The following is an 18637-nucleotide window of genomic DNA, read 5'->3' as shown; positions in this document are numbered from 1 at the left end:
CACCCTTTCCAAAGTCTCCATATCTTTCCTATAGTGCAGTGACCAGAAGTGCACACAGTTTTATCCATCCGCAACATGAATTACTAACTCAATGTCCTGACCTATGAAGGCAAGATGCCATATTACCTGTTTATCCTCTTATTCACTTGTGTTGCTGCTTTCAGGGGGTTATGAATTTACACCCCAAGATCCCTCTGTACATTAATGCTCTTGAGGTTTCTGCCATTTACTGTGTACATTCCTCTTACATTTGACCTCCCAAAGTGCATTACCTCACACTTGTGTGGAATAAACTCCATCTGCTATTTCTCCACAACTTCCCAAATGAGCCATATCATACAGTATCCTTTAATAATCATCTTCACTATCCACAACCCACCAATTTTTTCGTCTGTAAATTTACCAATCAGACCACCTATATTTTTATCCAAATCATGATAAATAGTACAAACAATAGAGGTCCCAGCACTGATCATTTAGAAGAACCACTGGTTACAGACCTCCAGTCAGAAAAACACCCCTCCACAATTGTCGTCTATCTTCTATGACCAAGCCAATTTTGTAACCAAACTGAAAACAGAACCTGCTGGAAAAAACTAAGCAGGTCTGGCAGCATCTTTAGAGAGAAGGTGGAGTTAATGTTTTGGGTCTAGTGACCCTCCTTTGGAACCCTGAAGAAGGAGTTCTGCTGAAGAGTCACTTGACCCAAAGTGTTAAATTTGTTTTCTCTCTACAGATGCTACCAGATCTACTGAATTTTCCCAACAATTTCTGTTTTTTTTCTGATTCCCAGAATCTGCAGTTTTTTTCAATTTTGTATCCAGCTTGCCAATTCGCCGTAGATGCCATGTGACTCAATCCTCTGACCCCACCTACCTGAGACCTTATCAAAGGTCAAAACTCTCAATCAAGTTTGTGAACCAGGACCACCTCAGATCAGTTAAAAACTGAAAGAACTGCAGATGCTGTAAATCGGGAAGTAAAAACAGAAGTTGCTGGAAAAGTTCAGATCTGGGAGCATCTGTGAAGGCAAAATCAGAATTAACATTTCAGGTCCTTAGGAGGGTCACTGGACCTGAAACGTTAACTCTGATTTTTGTTTTTTGCACAGATGCCACCAGACCTGCTGAGCCAGCTTCTTAGCATTCGCCTCTATTAACTTCCATTTTGTGGCCTCACTAGCATGTAGCATAGGGAGTAATTCTGAGATTACAACCCTAGAGGTCCTGCTTTCAACATCCTACCTCTCATTAAATTTGCTTTGCAGGACCTCATCTTTCTTTCTGCCTGAGTCCTGAGTCCTAATTACGAACATGGACCTTGATCTTTGACTGCTCACCCTCCCCTTTCAGAATTTCCTGTGCCAGGGGCATCCTTGACTCTGGCACCATGAATGAATGAAAGATGATTTAGTGTCACTTTTACTCTACAGTCAACACATCGTAAAGTACAGTGAAAAGCTTCAACTGTCACCACAATCTGTCGCCATTTGAATACACCAAGTATAAATAGACAAAGCTGAAAGAAAGTCCATCTTTGCTCCACCACCTCCACAAGGGTCCTGAGCCCTAAGCTGGTCAACCATTGACACTTATGCCACCATCATCAGTCTCCACTCTTCAAGAGCCATCTGTTTATCGCTGGGGCCACCCACCAGACGGCCATTGATGCTGGGTCCCATGCTGAATCCACACTTGCCACCCTGAGTCCCTGCTCCAGGCCCACCACAACCAGGAGTCCCTGGCTGCGCTGTCAGGCTGAGCTGCCTCTGCCAAGAGTCCCGCCATAGCTGCTCCCCTCTGTAATGTCATCACCTTTGCTGTCGCTGACAGGAAGAAGACAAAGAAATCAAGGAAGAAGACAAAAAGGGTAATAAAAGAAAGGAGGAAGCAGCTGCCAGAAGCCAAAACATTGCCTTCCTTGCCAGCGCTGCCATCTTGGATTGCAAAATGTGAAAACTCATCACACCACCCTGGAATCACCAGTCTCTGCCCAGATACCCCTAGCCTACACTTCCTGCTGTACAACAGAGTCAATTACGATACCACTGATCTAGTTGCTACTGTTGTTTCCACAGGGAAGTTCATCCTCCCATGGTATCCAAAGTCAGAAGTCACATGGCACAAGGTTGTAGTCCAGCAGGTTTATTTGAAATCACAAGCTTCACCTGGTGAAGGAGCAGCGCACCGAAAGAACATAGAACAATACAGCGCAGAACAGGCCCTTCGGCCCTCGATGTTGCGCCAACCTGTGAGCTAATCTAAGCCCCTCCCCCTACACTATCCCATCATTATCCTTATTCTTATCCAAGGACTGTTTTAAATGCCCCTAATGTGGCTGAGTTCACTACATTGGCAGATAGGGCGTTCCACACCCTTACCACTCTGAGTAAAGAACCTGCCTCTGACATCTGTCTTAAATCTATCACCCCTCAATTTGTAGCTATGCCCCCTTGTACAAGCTGAAGTCATCATCCTCGGAAAAAGACTCTCACTGTCCACCCTATCTAATCTTCTGATCATCTTGTATGTCTCTATGAAATCCCCTCTTAGTCTCCTCCTCTCCAATGAGAACAGACACAAGTCCCTCAGTCTTTCTTCATAAGGCCTTCACTCCAGATCAGGCAACATCCTGGTAAATCTCCTCTGCACCTTTTCCAATGCTTCCACATCCTCCCTGTAATGGGGCGACCAGAACTGCACGCAATATTCCAAATGAGACTGCACTAGTGTTTTGTACAGTTGCAGCATGACGTCACGGCTCTGGAACTCCATCCCTCTACCAATAAAACCTAACACACCGTAAGCCTTCTTAACAGCGCTCTCAACCTGGGTGGCAACTCTCAGGGATCTACGTACTTGGACACCAAGATCCCTCTGCACATCTACACTACCAAGCATCTTTCCATTGACCTGGTATTCTGCCTTCCTATTATTCTTCCCAAAATGAATTACCTCACATTTATCCATATTAAACTCCATTTGCCACCTTTCGGCCAAATTCTGAAGTTTATCCAAGTCTCCCTGCAACCTGCGACATTCTTCCACACTGTCCACCACTCCGTCTTTAGTGTCATCTGCAAACTTACTAACTCATCCACCAATGCCTGCGTCCAAGTCATTTATAAAAATGACAAACAGCAGTGATCCCAAAACAGATCCTTGAGGCACACCACTAGTAACCGGACTCCAGGCTGAATATTTTCCATCAACCACCACTCGTTGCCTTCTTACAGAAAGCCAGTTTCTCATCCAAACTGCTAAATCTCCCTCAATCCTGTGCCTCTGTATTTTCTCCAATAGCCTACCATGTGGAACCTTATCAAAGGCTTGACTGAAGTCCATGTACACCACGTCAACTGCCCCACTCTCATCCACATGCCTCAAAAAACTCAATGAGTTTGTGAGACACAACCTGCCCTTGACGAATCCATGCTGACTATCTCCAATCAAGTTGTTGCTCGCTAGATGATTATAAATCTTATGTCTTATAATCCTTTCCAAAATTTTTCCTACAACAGATGTAAGGCTCACAGGTCTATAATTGCCTGGGTCATCTCTACAGCCCTTCTTGAACAAGAGCACAACATTTGCAATCCTCCAGTCCTCTGGTACTAAACCTGTAGACAATGAGGACTCAAAGATCAAGGCCAAAGGCTCCGCCACCTCCTCCCTAGCTTCCCAGACAATCCTTGGAAAAATTCCATCTGGCCCAGGGAATTTATCTACCTTCACACCTTCTAGATTGATAACACCTCCTTACTAACCTTAATCCTTTCAATTCTAGTAGCCCGTAACTCAGTCATCTCCTCTACAATATTCTCCTGTTCCTCAGTGAAAACAGATGCGAAATAATCATTTAGCACCTCTCCAATCTCCACAGGGTCCACACACAACTTCCCACTTCTGTCTTTGGCCCTATTCCTGCCCTAATCATTCCTCACATACCTATAGAAAGCTTTAGGGTTCTCCTTTATTCTACCTGCCAATGTCTGCTCATGTCCCCTCCTTGTTCCTCTTAACTCTCTCTTTAAATCCTTCCTAGCTAATCTGTAACTCTCCATCGCCTCATCTGAACCATCTCGTCTCATCGTCACATAAGCCTCCCTCTTCCGCTTAACAAGAGATACAATTTCTTTAGTAAACCACAGTTCCCTTACCTTATCACTTCCTCCCTGCCTGACAGGGACATACCTATCAAGGACACGCAATATCTGTTCCTTAAACCAGCTCATGATATGACTTCCACCAACCTGACTGCAGTCTACATACCACGCCATGCAATTTGAAGAATGCCCTGGGTGTGATGTACACCACCACAAACACTCCACAGAGGAAATTCCCTGAGGCCCTATTCATTATGGCTGGTGACTTCAACCAAGTCAACCTCGAGGGTACTGCCACAGTACCACCAACACATTTCCTGTCCCACCAGGGAACCAAGCATCCTGGACCACTGCTACACAACCATCAAAGATGCCTTTTTTTCTGAACAAGGGTCTAGGCCCCAAACGTCAGCCTTCCTACTCCTCTGCTGCTTGGCCTGCTGTGTTCATCCAGCTCCACACCTTGTTATCTCTTCATCAAAGATGCCTATTGCTCCATCCCCACCAACACTTCGGAAGATCAGACCACAACGCTGGGTTCCTTGCAGCTTACAAGTAGAAGCTAAAATGGGAGGACCCTTCACAAAAGGAACACATTGCTGAGATGAGGTTGTGGAAGACTGTCTCCGGACTGCTTGGAATCAGTTCACTGGACTGTGTTCAAGTGTTCAGCGAAAAGCCTAGACGAGTTTTTTCCTAGGATGGTGATGGTGAGCACGAGGGGGCATAGCTTTAAATTGAGGGGTGAAAGATATAGGACAGATGTCAGAGGTAGTTTCTTTACTTTGAGAGTAGTAAGGGAGTGGAACGCTTTGCCTGCAACGGGAGTAGATTTGCCAACTTTAGATACATTTAAGTCGTCATTGGACAAGCATATGGACGTACAAGGAATAGCGTGGGTTAGATGGGCTTCAGATCGGTATGACAGGTCGGCACAACATCAAGGGCCGAAGGGCCTGCACTGTGCTATAATGTTCTATGTTCTATGAGTACACCACCACATTATGGACAAATTAGTAAATTCATAGAGGACTACGTACCAAAGTAGTCAATGCAACGATGAACCTTGGGAATCTACTCTGTACTGAAGACCAGACGTACAGCATTCAGGTCGCATGACCCAGACCAATACAGAAAATCCAGATATGAGTATGACCTCCGCAAAACCATCAGGGATGCCAAGAGGCACTACTGTACCAAGTTAGAGACTCAGACCTACCAAACAGACTCCTGCCTGTGGCAATGCTTAAACAACATTACGGGTTACAAAATGAAGCAAGACAAAGACACATTCCTCCCTGGCATGCTGAATACTTTCTATGCTCAGTTTGAACAGAATGCCAGTGGCACAGTAATGCCTGCCCCGACTGTCCTGCGCACACCTGTTCCCTTGGTCACCGCTGCAAACATCAGATTGGTCTTCCTGGGAATCAACCCAAAGAAAGCAATGGACCCAGGGGGAGTCCCCAGCTGAGGTCCTGTGCGGATCAAGTGTGGGAGGTATCCACCAATATTTTCAGCCTCTCCCTCCTATAAGCCAAAGTCTCCACCTGCTTCATAAAGACCACTATCATCCCTGTACCGAAGAACACAGATGCAATGTACCTTCATGACTGTCACCCCAGTAGCTCTGATCTCAGTAATCATGAAATGCTTCGTGAGGCTGATCATCACCACATCAACTCCAGTCTCCCAGCCTACCTTGATCTCCTGTTACCAATGTAACAGGCTTACAGCAGACACCATATCCCTAGCCCTGCATTCATCCCTGGAACATCTGAACAACAACGACAGCTACGTCAGACTACTGCTCATTAACTACGGCTCTGCCTTCAACACCATTATCCCGTCAAGTTTGATCTCAAAACTCCGTGATGTTGCTCTTGGCTCCACCCTCTGCAATGGAATCCTCAGCTTTCTGACCCAGAGACTGCAATCAGTGAAGATAGGTAACTGCATTTCCTCCACAATAACACTGACGCCCCCCCCCCGCCATGGGTGTGACCTCAGCCCCCTCCTGTACTGTCTGTACACTCATGACTTTGTTGCCAAATTCAAAATGAACACCCATCTACGAGTTTGTTGATGACACCACCGTGGTAGGGCAGATATCTAACAAGTCAAAATACAGAAGGGAGATAGAGGGCTTGGTGATGTCGTGCACTGAGAACAGTCTCTCTGTCTGTCTCTCTCTCTTTCTCTCAAAGTCACCAAAATTGAAGATCTGAGCATTGACTTTAGAAAGAAATGGGGAGAACGCACCGCCATCTACATCAGTGGAACTGAGGTTGAGTGGGTGGAGAGCATCAAGTTCCTCGGAGTGATGATAACTGATAGTCTGTCCTGGACTTCCCATGTATGTATCACAGTCAAGAAGGCATGTCAATGCCTCTTCTTCCTCAGCTAGCTCAGGAAATTTGGCTTGTAAGTAAGGCCCCTCACCAACTTCTACAGATGCACCATTGACCACATACTGTCCGGGTGCATAATGACCGGGTACGGCAACTGCTCTGCTTGGACCTTTACAGAAGATGGTGTGCACAGCCCGGACCATCACAGAGGCCAACCTTCCATCCATGGGCTCCATTTACACGGCTCACAGCTGCAGAAAGGCGGCCAACGTCATCAAAGACCCATCTCACCCTCAGTAATGATCTCCTACAGCCTCTTCCATCAGGCAGAAAATACAGAAACCTGAACACACACACCATAGGTTCAGGAACAGTTCCTTCCTGGCCCTTATTGGACACTCTAGCCTCATGCTGATTTCGCCCAGTGCATGCCCTCTGTAACGTAACATATATGCCTCTGTCTAATGAGTCTATTTACAACCTCTGGTCTGTACATCCCTACCTACTATGATCTGTCTGTGCTACTCATAAACAGAACTTTTCACTGTACTTTGGTACACATGACAAACCAACCAATCAATCAATCTGACTTTGTCGACCCCAGTTGAACGCCAGCTCCTCTATCTCATGAATGCCAATAGTATCCAAAGCAATAGATCTGTTTGAGAACAGAATGTCCACAGGGCCAAGAATAAAGAGGTTGTTTTGAGGAAGGTCTGGCTAATATCCATTTGAGTGCAAAGTACCAGTATTGATCAGATTGAAGCGGATCAGGTTCTTTCTTGACAGTCTGAAGTTAAATGCAGAGTATGTCCGCAGAGACTTGAGGGTTCAGGGCATAATCTTGAAAATACCACAAATATGGGGCAGCATGGTCGCTCAGTGGGTAGCACTGCTGCCTCACAGCGCCAGGGACCTGTGTCTGATTCCAGCTTTAGGCGATGTCTGTGTGGAGTTTACACATTCTTCGTTTGTCTTTGCGGGTTTCCTCCCACATTCTAACGATCTGCAGGTTGGGTAGATTGGCTATGCTAAATTGTTCATAGTGTCCAGGGATGTGCAGGCCAGATAGGTTGGACGTGGAAGTTGCAGGGTTGGAGTAGGCATGATTCTGGATGGGATACTGTTAGGAAGGTCAGTGTGGATTCGATGGGCTGAATGGCCTTTTCCACACTGTAGCAATTGTATGTTTCTAGGTGCAGAAAATAATCATGGCACCTAATGAAATGCTGGCCTTTATAGCTAGGGGACTAGAGTGCAAGGATACAAAAGTTATGTTGCAGTAATACAAAACTCTGGTCAGACCCTACTTGGAGTACTGTGAGCAAATCTGAGCACCCATCTTAAGCCTTGGAGCGAGTACAATATGGGTTTGCAAGAATGATACTTGGACTTTAGGGATTAAATTATAAGGCGGAAGGGTCACCTGACCCAAAAAGTTAACGCTGTTTTCTCCTTCACAGATGCTGCCAGACCTGCCGAGCTTTTCCAGCAACTTTGTTTTTGTTCCTGATTTGCAACATACGCAGTTCTTTTGGTTTTTACTAAAAATAAAGCATGTTTTCTCTAGAATTTAGAGGGTTAAGAGATGATCTGATTGAAGTCTTCAGTTTACTAAGGGGCAAATGGCAATAGCATTGCCCTTTATTAGAAACAAAAACAAATTGCCTGTAATGTTCAGCAGATCTAGCAGCATCTGTGAAGAGAAATCAGAATTAACCCAGTTCTGTGGAAGGGTCACAGAACCTTAGCTCTGATTTGTCTCCACAGATGCTGCCAGACCTCTGAGCATTACAGGTAATTTCTGTTTTTGTTTCTGATGTACAGCGTCCACAGTTCTTTCGGTTTCTGTTTTCCCTTATCAGCCTTCTCTGCTTCTTCATAACGTGATGCTTTGATCCTAATCTTTCTTTTCCAAATATAATGTAACAGGTTTCCAAGGCCAGACAGGACAAATGGATTCCGTTTATGTGAAAAGCTGCATTATTATTGCTTCTCAAAATGAATAACTTCATACTTCTGTTACATTTCACCATCCATGTGCCTTGCCACTTCACTCCGCTTGGAAGTGGGTGACTGTCCTTGTTATTTACTATATTTCCAAATTTTGCACGATCTGCAAATGTTACACCGATACTCTGCATACCCATGTCTGTGGAATTAATATATCCATTCTTGTTGATTTCATTTCAGTTCAAAACGTTGATGGAACACTTGGATCCAGATGAAGAGGATGAAGATGGTGAAGTGTCTGCTAGCACTGCAGCCCGTAATAAGGCAATCAATGCACTTCTTGGAGGAAGCAGCCCAAAAAACAATGCAGAAACCGATGATGAGGAGAGTGATGGAGAGGAGCGAGCAGGTGGAGGCATTGCAGGGGTAAGGAATCGAACAGGAGTTCATGTCATGGTATACGTAACTACAGAATTGATGTCCTGTTGAGTTCAATTTCTCCCCATTAGCCCTGCCCATATGAGTTAACTTGGTTATAAATCCTAATATGTATTTAAAAATCATGACAATTTCCCAACTTCACTGGAACTTGAAACTCAATATATCTAATTTAGGGATTCAGCCCTACCTTGCTGTGTGTGACTGACCAATCCAGATTGCTCAAGTGTCTCTCCACTGATGACCTTATGAGCTAAACTTCGTTGACTTCAAAGTTTTTCTCAGAAAGTGACAAGCATTTTGATTAATTATCATAATTTCATAAGGTGACTCTAAGATTGTTCGGCAGGAAGCGTAGCACCAAACTGGTTCTTTTTTTTTGCAGTTCATGTCCTTGGGTATAACTGGAGCTTTAGTTTGGGTAACTGAATGGCAAATAGAGGTGGAGTTTAATGCAGAATAAATGTCACGTTCTTATTTAGCAAGAGCAGAAAATTACTTAAATGGAGAAACATAGCAAAATGATTCTATGCAGAGTGGACTGGTCTGGTATCCTTACAGGTGAATTGCCTAAAATTAGCATATAAATTGAATCTAAGAAAGCAAATGAAATATTTTTCTTTAGTACAAGATGGACAGAGCATTAAATGGACAAGTCATTCCACACCTGCACAGTGCATGGGTGAGGCTGCACCTGAAGTACTGTGTTGACTTTTGGTTTCCTTATTTAATGACGGATACATATTTTTAATCAACCTGTTCAGAGATTTTGTTTTACTTTTTATTTAGACCTGTTAGTTTGACCTCTATAATGGGGTGGCTTCTGGAGTCAATCATAAAGGAGGCAATAACTGGACGCTTGGGAAAAACAAAGCTCAATTCACCGGTATCAGTGTGTTTTCATGAAGGGCAAGTCATGCTTGACAAGCTTGCTGGAGTTCTTTGCTGATTATATCCTCAAAGTGGATAATGGGGATCTGGCAGATATGGTGTATTTAGACTTCTAGGATGCTTTTGACAAGGTGCTCCATAAGAGGCTGATCCAGAATAGATCCCAAGGGTTAAAGATATGGAGTATTAGCTTGGATAGAGGATTGGCTGACTGATAGAAAGCAGAGGGCCAGGATAAATTAGTCCTTTACTGAATGGCGAACCATAACTATTGGGGTGCCATAGCGTCATACAACATGGAAACAGACCCTTCAGTTCAATCAGTCTATGCCAACCATAACGCCAAACTAAACTATTCTCACCTGCCTGCTCTTGGCCCATATCCATCCAAACATGACTTATTCATGTACTTATTTAAAAGACATTTGATGTTGTAACTGTACCTCCATCCTCTGATACTCTGGAAGTTCATTTAACACACAAAGCACTCTGTAAAAATATTGTCTTCATGTGTTTTTTTTTAATCTTTCTCATCTCACCTTAAAAATATGCTTTTAGTCTTGAAGTACCCCCATCTTAGGGAAAAGACACCTGTCACTCACCTTATCCATATCCTTCATGATTTTGTAAACCTGTACAGGCCACCCTTCACCCTCCAACAATCCAGTGGAAAAAGGTCCCAGCCTCTCATTATAACTCAAGGGAACAAAAGAAACCTACAGCACAGGAACAGGCCCTTCGGCCCTCCAAGCCTGCGCCGATCAAGATCCTCTGTCTAACCTGTCATCTATTTTCTAAGGGTCTGTGTCCATTTGCTCCCTGCCCATCCATGTACCTGTCCAAATATATCTTAAAAGACGCTAACGTGTCTGCGTCTACCACCTCCGCTGGCAACGTGTTCCAGGTGCCCACCACCCTCTGTGTAAAGAACTTTCCACGCATATCTCCCTTAAACTTTCCTCCTCTCACTTTGAACTCACGACCCCTAGTAATTGAGTCCCCCACTCTGGGAAAAAGTTTTGTTGCACTCCACCCTGTCTATACCCCTCATGATTTTGTAGACCTCAATCGGGTCCCTCCTCAATCTCCGTCTTTTTAATGAAAATAATCCACTTCACCAGCTTCAAAATCTCCCCTTCCCCCACCGCATCCCAAAACCAGCCCAGTTCGTCCCCTCCCCCCACTGCACCACACAACCAGCCCAGCTCTTCCCCTCCACCCACTGCATCCCAAAACCAGTCCAACCTGTCTCTGCCTCCCTGACCTGTTCTTCCTCTCACCCATCCCTTCCTCCCACCCCAAGCCGCACCTCCATCTCCTACCTATTAACCTCATCCCACCTCCTTGACCTGTCCGTTTTCCCTGGACTGACCTATCCCCTCCCTACCTCCCCACCTATACTCTCCTCTCCACCTATCTTCTTTTCTCTCCATCTTCGGTCCGCCTCCCCCTCTCTCCCTACTTATTCCAGAACCCTCACCCCATCCCCCTCTCTGATGAAGGGTCTAGGCCCGAAACGTCAGCTTTTGTGCTCCTGAGATGCTGCTGGGCCTGCTGTGTTCATCACATTTTAATATCTCATCTGCTCAACCTCTCTTCATAGCTAGCACCCTCCATACCAGGCAACATCCTGGTGAACCTCCTCTGCACCCTCTCCAAAGCATCCACATCCTTTTGGTAATGTGGCAATCAGAACTGTACACAGTACTCCAAATGTGGCCGACCCGAAGTCCTATACAACTGCAATATGACCTGCCAACTCTTCTACTCAATACCCCGCCCAATGAAGGAAAGCATGCCATATGCCTTCTTGACCACCCTATTGACCTGCATTGCCACCTTCAGGGAACAATGGACCTGAACACCCAGATCTCTCTGTTCATCAATTTTCCCCAGGACTTTTCCATTTACTGTATTGTTCGCTCTTGAATTTGATCTTCCAAAATGCATCACCTCACATTTGCCCGGATTGAACTCCATCCGCCATTTATCTGCCCAACTCTCCAGTCTATCTATATTCTGCTGTAATTTCTGACAGTCCCCTTCACTATCAGCTACTCCACCAATCTTAGTGTCATCAGCAAACTTGCTGATCAGACCACCTACACCTTCCTCCAGATCATTTACATATATCACAAACAACAGTGGTCCCAACTCAACCTCTCCATTCCAGGCATCATCCTGGTGAATCTTTTCTAAACCCTTTCCAGTTTAATAACATCCTTCCTGTGACAGGGTGACCATAATGAGAGACAGTATTCAAGAAGAATAGACACAGTATTCACCAACTTCCTTTACAACCTCAATATGATGATGCAACTCCTATACGCAAAGGAGTAATAAAGGCAAGCATGCTAAATGCCTTCTTAACCAGCCTATCTACATGTGACGCAAACCTCAAAGAATTATGTACCTAAACCGCTAGGTGTCTCTGTTCTACTGTACTAGTCAAGACCCTACTTTTAAATGTATGAGCCCTGCCCTTGTTTGTTTTACCAAAATGCAGATACTGACATTTATCCACATCAAACTCCATCTGCCACATTTCAGCCCGTTGGCCTAATTGAATCAAGACCTCTTTGTAATCTTAAATAACCTTCGATGTCCACTTTACCACCAATTTTGGTGTCATCCACAGACCTACTAATCGTGCCTACTTTATTTTTATCTAAGTCATTTACTTAAATGACAGAAGTGGACTCAGTACCGATCACTTTTGAACACTGCTGGTAACAGGCCTCCAGTCCAAAAAACAACCCTTCTCCACCAGTCTGTCTCCTGCCATTAAGCCAATTTTCTGTCCAGTCAGCAAACTAACCCTGAATCCCATGTGATCTAATTTTACTAATTAGTCTACCGTGTGGAACGTTGACGAAGGCTTTACTAAAGTCCTAGTAGACAATGTCTACCATTCTGCTCTCCTCATTCTTCTCAGTGACTTCAAAAAACTCAATTGAGTTGAGAGATGTGATTTCCCTTGCACAAAACCATGCTGACTATCCCTAATGATTCCTTGCCTCTCCAAATGCAGATACGTTCTATCCTTCAGAATCACCTCCAGCAACTTGCGCTGAAATCAGACTCATAAGTCTCTAGTTCCCAAGCTGCTCCTTAGATTTGCAGTGTTCAGTTCTTGGATCTCAACTATTTACAATCTATATAATAATCTGCAAGGACAGAATGTAACATAGCAAAGGTTGCAGATGATACTAAAGTAGGTGGGAACGCAAGCAGTGATGAGGTAGAATGTACAGGTGGATATTGTTAGACTAGAATGGATCAGAATGTCGCAGGTAGCGTTTAATCTGAATAAATGTGAGGTTATCCACCTTGGCTGGAAAAACAAAAGGGAAAATTATTATTTAAATTGGAAGCATATTACAAGTGTATCAGTGCAGAGGGATCTCGGCGTCATTGTGCATGAATTGCAGAAAGTGGTCTGCAGGTGCAGCATGTAATAAGAAAAGCAAATGGAATCCAGGCATTTATTGTAAAAGGCCTGGATTATAAAAGTAAAGAAATGTTACAGTATATAAGGCACTACTGAGACCATATCTCAAATATTGTGTTCAGTTTTGGTCTCCTTACTTAAACAATTGATAAGGTGGATGTTGAACAGATGTAAAATGTGAGGCTGGATGAACACAGCAGGCCAAGCAGCATCTCAGGAGCACAAAAGCTGACGTTTCGGGCCTAGACCCTTCATCAGAGAGGGGGATGGGGGGAGGGAACTGGAATAAATAGGGAGAGAGGGGGAGGCGGACCGAAGATGGAGAGTAAAGAAGATAGGTGGAGAAGGTGTGGGTGGGGAGGTAGGGAGGGGATAGGTCAGTCCAGGGAAGACGGACAGGTCAAGGAGGTGGGATGAGGTTAGTAGGTAGCTGGGGGTGCGGCTTGGGGTGGGAGGAAGGGATGGGTGAGAGGAAGAACCGGTTAGGGAGGCAGAGACAGGTTGGACTGGTTTTGGGATGCAGTGGGTGGGGGGGGAAGAGCTGGGCTGGTTGTGTGGTGCAGTGGGGGGAGGGGATGAACTGGGCTGGTTTAGGGATGCAGTGGGGGAAGGGGAGATTTTGAAACTGGTGAAGTCCACATTGATACCATATGGCTGCAGGGTTCCCAGGCGGAATATGAGTTGCTGTTCCTGCAACCTTCGGGTGGCATCATTGTGGCAGTGCAGGAGGCCCATGATGGACATGTCATCAAGAGAATGGGAGGGGGAGTGGAAATGGTTTGCGACTGGGAGGTGCAGTTGTTTGTTGCGAACTGAGCGGAGGTGTTCTGCAAAGCGGTCCCCAAGCCTCCGCTTGGTTTCCCCAATGTAGAGAAAGCCGCACCGGGTACAGTGGATGCAGTATACCACATTGGCAGATGTGCAGGTGAACCTCTGCTTAATGTGGAATGTCATCTTGGGGCCTGGGATGGGGGTGAGGGAGGAGGTGTGGGGACAAGTGTAGCATTTCCTGCGGTTGCAGGGGAAGGTGCCGGGTGTGGTGGGGTTGGAGGGCAGTGTGGAGCGAACAAGGGAGTCACGGAGAGAGTGGTCTCTCCGGAAAGCAGACAGGGGTGGGGATGGAAAAATGTCTTGGGTGGTGGGGTCGGATTGTAAATGGCGGAAGTGTCGGAGGATAATGCGTTGTATCCGGAGGTTGGTAGGGTGGTGTGTGAGAACGAGGGGGATCCTCTTGGGGCGGTTGTGGCGGGGGCGGGGTGTGAGGGATGTGTCGCGGGAAATGCGGGAGACGCGGTCAAGGGCGTTCTCAATCACCGTGGGGGGGAAGTTGCGGTCCTTAAAGAACTTGGACATCTGGGATGTGCGGGAGTGGAATGTCTTATCGTGGGAGCAGATGCGGCGGAGGCGGAGGAATTGGGAATAGGGGATGGAACCAGGTACCACAGCCACATCACCTTTCTCAGCACCTGCCTACGGAACCAGATCATCCCCAAGGGACTACAGTCCACATTTCAGCCTTCCCAATTTGGTCCCAACCGTGACCACCTCTACACCCAGAATATTCAGGCCCTTCAGAAGCGTTTCTCCCTGCGAGTCCTGAAACAGACACTCGCAGCCATGCGCCGGCACCTCCACACACTGCAATCCAGCCTGCCCCAGCTCAGAGCCTCCCTCTCCCAGACCTGCAAAGGACCCCTGCTGTTTTTTATCCTCCGCAGGATCCACAGACTGAACACCCAGTTCCACTCAGCTTTACTGGACACCAAAAATCGTAAGTACAACCAACTCACGGGCCCCTGCCACCCACAAGAGGATTCCTGCGCCTCCCAAATCCCGACTCTGTCCCTGCCCCTCCCCCACCATGCACCCGCCGCCATTGACCATGAGGACACGGCCGGAGACCCCACCGATGACGTCACATCGGCCTCCGCCGGCCACAGAACTTCCGGAACCGCTGCTGCAGTCACCACCTCCACGTCCAGGTACTACAGCCCACACACCACCCTCCCCTCAGCTGCTGCCGCCCACCCCGATCCTCCCACCGCCGACGGAACCCCGCCCACGGTCGACGCCGACGGAACCCCGCCCACGGCCGACGACATCATCGCTCCGCCCACAACCTCCACAGCCTGCAACCCCAGAGGAGACAGCCACCCTGAGCCCTGCCGAATCTTCACCATCCCCCCAGACCTCCCACTGACTGAGGACGAACGGTCAGTCCTGAGCAAGGGGCTCACCTTTGTCCCCCTACAACCACACATCAACGAATACCAGTCACGGTCGGACACAGAGCAGTTTTTCCGCCGTCTTCGCCTGCATGCCTACTTCTTCAACCGGGAACCCAACCCTCCTTCCACTGACCCCTTCACCCGCTTCCAACACAAGTCCTCCTCCTGGACACCACCCCCAGGCCTCCTACCCTCCCTCGACCTCTTCATCTCCAACTGCCGTCGAGACATTAACCGCCTCAACCTCTCCACCCCTCTCACCCACTCCAACCTCTCCCCCGCAGAACGGGCAGCCCTCCGCTCCCTCCGCTCCAACCCCAACCTCACCATCAAACCCGCAGACAAGGGTGGCGCAGTGGTAGTATGGCGTACTGACCTCTACATCGCTGAGGCCAGACGCCAACTCTCCGACACCACCTCCTACCGCCTCCTCGATCATGACCCCACACCCGAGCACCAAACCATCATCTCCAACACCATTCATGACCTCATCACCTCAGGGGACCTCCCACCCACAGCCTCCAACCTCATTGTTCCCCAACCCCGCACGGCCCGTTTCTATCTCCTTCCCAAAATCCACAAACCTGCCTGCCCTGGTCGACCCATCGTCTCAGCCTGCTCCTGCCCCACCGAACTCATCTCCACCTATCTGGACCTCATTTTCTCCCCTTTGGTCCAGGAACTCCCCACCTATGTCCGTGACACCACCCACGCCCTCCACCTCCTCCAGGACTTCCAATTCCCTGGCCCCCAACACCTCATATTCACCATGGACGTCCAGTCCCTGTACACCTGCATTCCGCATGGAGATGGCCTCAAGGCCCTCCGCTTCTTCCTGTCCCGCAGGCCCGACCAGGCCCCCTCCACCGACACTCTCATCCGCCTAGCTGAACTCGTCCTCACACTCAACAACTTCTCTTTTGACTCCTCCCACTTCCTACAGACTAAGGGGGTGGCCATGGGCACCCGCATGGGCCCCAGCTATGCCTGCCTCTTTGTAGGTTACGTGGAACAGTCCATCTTCCGCACCTACACAGGCCCCAAACCCCACCTCTTCCTCCGGTACATTGATGACTGTATCGGCGCCGCCTCTTGCTCCCCAGAGGAGCTCGAACAGTTCATCCACTTCACCAACACCTTCCACCCCAACCTTCAGTTCACCTGGGCCATCTCCAGCACATCCCTCACCTTCCTGGACCTCTCAGTCTCCATCTCAGGCAACCAGCTTGTAACTGATGTCCATTTCAAGCCCACCGACTCCCACAGCTACCTAGAATACACCTCCTCCCACCCACCCTCCTGCAAAAATTCCATCCCCTATTCCCAATTCCTCCGCCTCCGCCGCATCTGCTCCCACGATAAGACATTCCACTCCCGCACATCCCAGATGTCCAAGTTCTTTAAGGACCGCAACTTCCCCCCCACGGTGATTGAGAACGCCCTTGACCGCGTCTCCCGCATTTCCCGCGACACATCCCTCACACCCCGCCCCCGCCACAACCGCCCCAAGAGGATCCCCCTCGTTCTCACACACCACCCTACCAACCTCCGGATACAACGCATTATCCTCCGACACTTCCGCCATTTACAATCCGACCCCACCACCCAAGACATTTTTCCATCCCCACCCCTGTCTGCTTTCCGGAGAGACCACTCTCTCCGTGACTCCCTTGTTCGCTCCACACTGCCCTCCAACCCCACCACACCCGGCACCTTCCCCTGCAACCGCAGGAAATGCTACACTTGTCCCCACACCTCCTCCCTCACCCCCATCCCAGGCCCCAAGATGACATTCCACATTAAGCAGAGGTTCACCTGCACATCTGCCAATGTGGTATACTGCATCCACTGTACCCGGTGCGGCTTTCTCTACATTGGGGAAACCAAGCGGAGGCTTGGGGACCGCTTTGCAGAACACCTCCGCTCAGTTCGCAACAAACAACTGCACCTCCCAGTCGCAAACCATTTCCACTCCCCCTCCCATTCTCTTGATGACATGTCCATCATGGGCCTCCTGCACTGCCACAATGATGCCACCCGAAGGTTGCAGGAACAGCAACTCATATTCCGCCTGGGAACCCTGCAGCCATATGGTATCAATGTGGACTTCACCAGTTTCAAAATCTCCCCTTCCCCCACTGCATCCCTAAACCAGCCCAGTTCATCCCCTCCCCCCACTGCACCACACAACCAGCCCAGCTCTTCCCCCCCCACCCACTGCATCCCAAAACCAGTCCAACCTGTCTCTGCCTCCCTAACCGGTTCTTCCTCTCACCCATCCCTTCCTCCCACCCCAAGCCGCACCCCCAGCTACCTACTAACCTCATCCCACCTCCTTGACCTGTCCGTCTTCCCTGGACTGACCTATCCCCTCCCTACCTCCCCACCCACACCTTCTCCACCTATCTTCTTTACTCTCCATCTTCGGTCCGCCTCCCCCTCTCTCCCTATTTATTCCAGTTCCCTCCCCCCATCCCCCTCTCTGATGAAGGGTCTAGGCCCGAAACGTCAGCTTTTGTGCTCCTGAGATGCTGCTTGGCCTGCTGTGTTCATCCAGCCTCACATTTTATTATCTTGGAATCTCCAGCATCTGCAGTTCCCATTATCTCTGTTGAACAGATGTTCCTTCTTAAGGGACATTCTCAAACAAGAGACCAATAGACAATAGGTGCTGGAGTAGGCCCTTTGAGCCAGCACCACGATTCATTATGATCATGGCTGATCATCTACAATCAGTATCCTGTTACTGCCTTATCCCCCTTAACCCTGGATTCCACTATCTTTAGGAGCTTTATCTATCTCTTTCTTGGAAGTATCCATAGAGTTGGCCTCCACTGCCTTCTGGGGCAGAGTATTCCATATATCCACCACTCTCTGGGTGAAGAAATTTTTCCTCAACCCTGTTCTAAATGGCCTACCTCTCAGTTTTAAACTGTGTCCTCTGGTTCTGGACTCTCCCATCAGCGGAAACATGCTTCCTGCCTCCAGATTGGCCAATCCCTTAATAATCTTATACGCCTTAATCAGATTCCCTCTCATCCTCCTAAACGCAAGTGTATACAAGCCCAGTCGCTCCAGTCTTTCAACATATGATAGTCCTGCCATTCCAGGAATTGACCTTGTGAACCTACGCTGCACTCCCTCAATAGCAAGAATGTCCTTCCTCAAATTTGGAGACCAAAACTGCACACAATACTCCAGGTGCCATCTCACCAGGGCC

General features: G+C 48.0%; 1 protein-coding gene across 4 annotated transcripts in view; it reads left to right on the top strand.

Annotated features, from left to right (window-relative positions):
• The window catches only part of LOC125450882 (nipped-B-like protein), a 510140-nt gene that overhangs the window by 488983 nt on the left and 2520 nt on the right, over positions 1-18637 (top strand). For all 4 annotated transcript variants that reach the window (XM_059644995.1, XM_059644996.1, XM_059644997.1 and 1 more), the window contains one exon: positions 8650-8835. In XM_059644995.1, the coding sequence (XP_059500978.1) occupies positions 8650-8835 (186 nt within the window). The remainder of the gene's footprint in view (positions 1-8649; positions 8836-18637) is intronic.

This window comes from Stegostoma tigrinum, chromosome 3 (genome assembly GCF_030684315.1).
Source record: "Stegostoma tigrinum isolate sSteTig4 chromosome 3, sSteTig4.hap1, whole genome shotgun sequence".
Lineage (NCBI taxonomy): Eukaryota > Metazoa > Chordata > Chondrichthyes > Orectolobiformes > Stegostomatidae > Stegostoma > Stegostoma tigrinum.
This window is presented reverse-complemented; position numbering and strand designations above follow the sequence as displayed.